A 7,186-nucleotide genomic window follows, 5' to 3' on the forward strand; every position below is an offset into this window, starting at 1 on the left:
TTTAACAAAATATAAAAAATCATTATTTATGTTCCTCAACATGTTTTGTATCATTTGTTAGCAATTATGCCTTGTTCTAACTCATTCCCTGTTTTATATTTCAGGCGCCGCTGCGATGAGCGCTCTGTTAAATACCGTTTCAGGGGGCCTGGCGGCCGTCGGCGGAGGCTTTCTGCTATATGCAACGATGGTTGGACTGTTTGGCGAAAACTTCTATAACAACTTTTCTGGCTTGCCTCTGTATGGCGCACCCGGTGGTCCTACTAGTGGTTTTACACGACAAACTTTTCCTTCATCTGTTGTTCAAGAGCCAGCCAGCTTAATCCAGGACCTGGTAGCACAGGGCTCGTCTCAAACCTCTACCTATACACCACCAGGATACCCGCCCGTTCAAAAAAGGTAAGCCAAACATCCACCATTGAGCTGAAAGGACACGAGGTATTATGATCTTCTGATGTTACAGGCAGCCATATCTACCTATAGTCGTCGTAATAAGTTGGTGTGGTCAACAAGTGAAAACTTAAAGTCATGAAATGCTGTTTGGAACTTTTGATCTGCTAATTACCAGCTTCTTTGAATACTGCGACATTAGTAACTTTGTGTAGATCATAATAGAGATAATATTACCCCTGGACACACCCGCGCGATGCGCATCAAAATGCCTGAAGGACAAGTTTGTGTAAAAACGCCGCTTTAAAAATGCAGATTGCACAGGTGCTGAATGCTACCACTGGTTTAACCAATATTGGCAAAAAATGTACCCAACCAATTAAATAGAATCTTTGCGATGCAGAATGCGGCCATGATAAACTGGACGGTGTTAAATCACTCGCTGACGCCCATTGAGTTTGAGACGGCCCACAGAAACAATCCTCGACAATATAAATCCCAAATATATATCCCACGGAAGCGAGGTATATCGTTTATGTAACTCCCGAATCGGGATCATCGTATGTTCGGCATTTGTTTTCAAAGGAGAAGACCATAAGTGTTTATTCAACTCGGAGGAAGAACGTAGTGACATAGTGAAGATACTGTCAATAGAGAGATTTTTAATTTCATATATCATAAGACGAGGATAACGCTTTGATTAATTGGACGAGTTCTGAATATGAACAAATGGATACTAATTGTCTGTGATCACAGCAGTGATCCTGTAAGTTCCCAACTGGTGTGTTAACTTTTTTCAGCAATTTTTTTTACTTTAAGTTGAAAAGGTAAGCATATAGCAAGTAAAATAATGAAAAAAAAAAATATTATATATATGCCGTAAAGTCATCTTCAACAATTTTATCTCTCACAGCACATTGACACGCAAGCAAGCGTACCTAACTAGTGTGGCTTCATGCTTTATTCGTTCAACTCGGTATACCTAACTTTATGTTCCATTGTAAAAATAACAAACCTGGCAAAAAAAATTACTCAAACGCGTACCAAAACAGCAATAGCACCTATGGAAAATTCAACAGAACTTCTGCGTACCACTAACAAACCACTCTGCAATTTCCAGTTTTACGTTTTGATGCTTTTCAATGTTTAACCACTATCCGTTCCTAGACGCCGCCTGACATTACACGAGCAATAGGCGAATAATGAACACACGCTTTGCGTCACGGAAACAGAGGCAAAATTTTATTAGGTCGATGCAGCTTTCTCGAACTCATCCTAAAACGTGTCATAAGCGGGATAGTTAATTATCGATCGGCATTAAATCGTGTTATTATCTCTGAATACGCATTTCATCGCTCGTATATATTACAACTTATTCCAGGAATCGTAGGAAATACGGTAGGCCGTTAGCGGGATTAAAAGCACTTGAGAGATTTTACTCCCCGCCAGACCACCCTAACTTAAGCCGAGATTGCCTAGGTAATCCTCAGTTACGTGTCTCGGGCTTCTTCTTTACAACTAAAACCGGTGCCCGATCATCATCACACCCCAGCATACTCTCGCATGATTACAGCAAGTTTCTGAAGCGATTTGGACCCGCGTGTCGGTTTTTCCCACTGAAAGTGTGTTATCAGCTATCCGAAACATAAAAACGGAAGAAGTATATTTGGACCTTCACGATCTATAGACCTGAAGCTGACTATAAAAGGTTGAGGTCGTTCCGAAAATACAGCAAGTTATTATGTGCCAGTTATTTATGCAAATTTTCCAAGCCTATCATAGACTTTGTCTGCTCCTTCAGCTAAACAGGCCTTTTGTCGAATTTGCATGTTTTCGACGCCTGTGGTGCTGCCAGTGCTTGGTGAGGCCAGCGTCATATCGGCGCGGTTATTGACTTTTTTTTGACTTGAAACAAATACTAATAGATGATAAATTACTGTCCACTGATCTGTAACAGTGAGCTGTATGTCAGTTTCAAAAATACAGATGGAAATGCGGGCATTGTAAATTATCTTAACGAGCGTCATAAGGTTGTTCGAACACATAAGTAATAGTTGCAGTTCTATCTAGTTGCAAATCAATGCCCCTTGATTCTATCTAAGCTTGATGGGAGGCTCGCAAAAGCACAGGATACCAAACGCTACTAACAATTGATGAACCTTACAGAAAAGTGTAAAAATTCGCCAGGCCCATTTTATTGACTCGGCCTAATATCGAATACTTGTAATTGTAGTCATTTGTTGCATCAGCATGGGTCGATTGTACCAAATTACAGGTGGCCATCAAACCTGAGCACTACGTACGCTTGCTTTCCTGCGTACGAGTACCTATCATGCGTCTTTTGATGTGTCTTTCTTGTATGTAAACTTACCTTGCTAACAATGATAAGTACGGTAGTTATTCGATTCTCTCGTAGTGCGCGTAGCTAAAAAAGCAAGTAAATTTCTAGTTTCATTGGATCTCTCCATTGCATATCTCGCCATTATAGGATCCCCCTATCGTCCTCTATGATTCGGGACCAGTCGATGTTGTTAGTGCTTCTTCGCCTTCAACCCATTCGATAATAGGTTATTTAGATAAAGTATATCATGGTAAACACTCGACATCTGTAAAAAAAAAAAACTGTATCGGCCACAGATCTGAATACCCCTGAGCACAGGTCTTAAGTATGAATTCGCGAAATTTTTCATAGAAAGTCATTATTAGCTTTGGTAGATTGTTTGGTGTTATTATTTTGTGAGGTTGCGTCGGTATCATGGCTGTGGATCTTAAAAGATCTCTGTGGTCGCATCTGAATCCAATGCACGTAATTTATTCATGAAATTTAGGTGAATTTAAAGAAAATATACGTCGGCCAATTTACTAAGCACACTTATCGTGTAAAATATGTAGAGACTTATAGACACATAAACATGTTCCGAGATACAACTAGAGTAAGAAACAACCCCCAAAAAGAATTCCTGCCACACAGAATATGTAAAACGCACATGACAAGTGTAAAACTTTGCGTTATATCTATTGAATTGTACTGTTTTTTACCATCGCTGTATTTCTACCTGAACTTGACGGAACTGCATACGGTGTATGAAGATAAACCTGGGAATACGTATAAATGTATGAGAAGCCATCCATTTATGGCTCTAGTTTGCATACACTGATAAGCGACTATCTCTGTTAGTGCTTGCAGTTTTCTCAACTGTGTATTTTTTCTATTAAATTAGACTTCCGAGTTCCTGCACTACATATTTCTATTGAAGTCGAATTTTATACTTGCCTAAGTCCGTTCAGGTTGCGTCCTGTCAGCTCGGACACTCGCCTTGAATAGGCAAAAAAAATTACCTGAAGGCATAGTTCTTACAAGGCTCTCTTATCCTTTACTTGCGCGATTTGATCTGCCTCTCGGTTGACTTAGAAAAATTCTCTGAGTAACAGAGGGCTTCTCTTAGCCGCGTGTGTTTGAAGGGGTTCCAATACAATCCTAAGTAAACACAGCACACGTCAGTACACACACATATACGCACGATGTCGCTGCAGTCTGTGCGGGCAACTTGTCTAACGTGGAAACGCTTTTGCAAGACTTCAGCATTGTTAAACAAGCAATGAGCGCATGAAGGACGTACATCTACGGAAAGCTAAGAAAACGCCCATGCTTAATTTCAATTACTACTCAATGAGACATCGGCGCTTAGCAGAAACTATCATTGATGAGAGACCATCTTTGACCAAATCAGAGGCGAGTTTTTGGCTTTTTGCAAGTAACAGGTTTTTAGATACGGCTATTAAATATCACTGTGGTCAACTTAATCTTCTTGTCCTGATATTGTTTTTGGCCATTAGAATAAACGTTACTATAGAAATTGACATAACGTCTAAAATCCGCTCTCTATTCGTGGTCGCCTGCCATAGCTAAAGGGGGCTTATATCTTCGGAGGGAGGCATTTAGGAACATTTAATTAAAACCAATAAATATTGGTCGTCTTGCGTGTCTCAGTCATGGCTCTCGTTTCTGTCCCTAGAATTTGGTCGTGGGTGGAAAAAGCGGCGTTGAATTCATAGTCGATCTGATCAACACCCTCAGCTACACATGCGATAGCTTACGTTACGATAAGGAAATAGGTATAAGGTATTTCCTGGTTTGTTTCGCACCATCTTCATTCTTTAATCGATAACATACCTTTTTCAAGAGATATCTCTATTTTAAAGCAAATGGCAGCTTATCTGCCGCCATGTGTCCCGACAATTTTCGTAGTGGTTCTAAAGGGTTTTTCTTGCGTTCTGGTTTGCGTGGTAGGAAATCATCGTGGAAAAACTAACTATGTTGAGAACATGTAAGGAACTTCTTTATGAACTCTAATGTAAACTTATGTACTCCGCTACCACGTAGGTGGACCAGTGACAGGCAATCAGTTGATATAATGTTCTTCATTCACTTAACCAACGCTCCGAATGTCTGATACCTATTCATTCAACGAAGTGAACGAGAGTTCTATTCCTAGTAACTAATTTAGTTCTATATTTTACAAGTTACGTAAGTTAGTGCCTTGTTCTTAGCAGAATGAAGCCACATACGAACAAGTATGCTTATGCCAATAAACCGGAGCTATTTTACAAATATTTAAAACCCGTAAACAAACCACATGTTCTTCTCCTCGTAGAGAAAGCTTTCGCTTTAGAGTACAGGCCCTATTTTTACATCCTCTAAGTGCTTGTGAAGCATGTGGGCTAATTTTGCCTCGACACATCTTCCCCTGTACGGTAAGACGACATTTTCTTGAAGCCTAAACCTCGTGACTAGAAAGCTAGCTTCGCTACAATCTGACATGTCTCTCTAAAACACTATTAGAATACATTATAATTCTACCATTATTTAAATTTTTTAAAGACCGATAAAAAAAGATGAAAGGGCCTTTACATTAACATTGATACATTAAACAACTATGACAGTTTACTAGTCAGATACAAACTACTATGACTAAGATTTGTGCTAGTTTGCAGCGTGAATTTTTATCTTATTAATTATGGGGGATTTTTTCTGTACCCGTCCTAGTATAAGAATAATGAAATTAACTAAATCAGACGTCCTACGAATATTCTATGCGGCCGCTCCTTCATGGTGCTTCCTTTCACGTACCATCTACCCAATATACTCGGCTATTGATAGCTAGAAGTAGGTGTGGAAACGAAGATAACAGTAGAATGCGTTAAGCTATAAGTTTAGTCGGCCTACGTGAAAGCGCCATGCATAAGCAGATCATATAAAAACGAAAGGATTGAGGGCAGAACAACGCGCGTGAACATAACCAGCCTGGCGGACGCTTTAGCAATACAGCTCCCAGTGCTGCGGAGGCATTCGAGTGTTGATTCTTGAGGACTTCCATGGATTTCTCCTAAGAGGGATTTATTAAACTGAGGCGAAGTAACGGGCGGAAAAGACCCCTTGAGGATCGTTGTGGGGATTAAGGGCTGCTGCCAAATGCTGTTCGTTACTGGTTTTGGCCGACCTCTGTGTTATAAATCCTGTGCCCTAGCTACTTTATTATTAATATTCTAAATGATATTTATCAGTTATGAAACCATATAAATAATGACGATAGCCGTCGTTTTATTGACATTTGGTTTCACCTACTACCTATACTTTATCGCGCCAATGCAAGCAGAAACAGAAAGAAGTAACGGAACTCAAGATTTTTTCAGCAAATCCTAAAGCAAAACGTTATCAGTTCACATTTTTGTTAGAATAGAAACGAAGCATCGAAAAGAGAAAATCCCGTTTTTCGTTACCGTCAGAAGAGTTCAGGCACAATAGGGTTGTTATCGATTGTCATGGCCGTAGTGTTTGACTCGTTTAAGAAATGCGTTCTTCTTCGAGGTCAAGTCAGTCCAGAAAAAAAAAACGTTTTACCATCTTTATGTATGATTTCATCGCATCCCTCTGTTCTGATTGAAATTCCGGATCAATCCTGTGCGTCTGAATATATTACGGATGCGACGTGCGCGCATGAATTGTCAGCTCCTGAAGAGGTTTGAGACGGCAACTATAAGAATTCCAATAAGTAGTTGTTCCTTGTCGGTTCGCTCATTCACCGTCACGATCCAAAAGACTAGACAAACCTCGCTTGTTGACATGTGCTCGCCCACGGAGATTTTTCAGGGGTCCTGAACTTGGTTCGCTATGTCACGGATTGAATGTCCGGTATCAAACATCCAGTACAGCTGTGCCATATGTGTGGAGTTAGATATGATTTTTTGTTGATGGTGGATATTAACATGTCTCAAGCGATCTGCGTAAATCTTTTAGCATACATATTGTAATTTTCAATGTAGACTGCTGAAGTTTGTTAGTCCAAGGTTAGATACGACTTTTTTTTTTATAATGGAGTAGTGATTTTATAGAAATATATCAATTTTACAGTACTTTTGACGTGCTGCGATACGCTGTCTCGCATGATGAAACGCCGAACGTAGCACTATGAGTTATCAAACTGTGTATTAAATTTTACGCTCTAGATGTCCTATAGATTAAATCGAATAGATTAGATATATCGCCTATTATCACTTGCTGATACAAAGTTGGCTTAAATTTGCTAAATTGAGCTCTTTGACAGTTTGGGTGTGCAAAAGCAAGAGTAGAAAGATACGAGTTTGCGTCTAGAATGGCTGTGTGTGTTACCCTACGCTAGACTCAAAACGTGCAGTTAACTGGTATACGTTTCCGTCTCTTGAAAAAGTAGCCAACCTATCTCTATATGATAAATACGACTGATAATGGCTAGTTCTCTTACGTATGAATTCGCCT

General features: G+C 39.8%; 1 protein-coding gene across 3 annotated transcripts in view; it reads left to right on the forward strand.

Moving 5' to 3' along the window:
* Positions 1-7,186, forward strand: part of LOC111269689 (uncharacterized) — a 42,163-nt gene that overhangs the window by 8,396 nt on the left and 26,581 nt on the right. For all 3 annotated transcript variants that reach the window (XM_022849479.2, XM_022849477.2, XM_022849478.2), the window contains exon 5: positions 105-399. In XM_022849479.2, coding sequence (XP_022705214.1) covers positions 105-399 — 295 coding nt within the window. The remainder of the gene's footprint in view (positions 1-104; positions 400-7,186) is intronic.

Source organism: Varroa jacobsoni, unplaced genomic scaffold, assembly GCF_002532875.2.
Source record: "Varroa jacobsoni isolate VJ856 unplaced genomic scaffold, vjacob_1.0 scaffold_1406, whole genome shotgun sequence".
Lineage (NCBI taxonomy): Eukaryota > Metazoa > Arthropoda > Arachnida > Mesostigmata > Varroidae > Varroa > Varroa jacobsoni.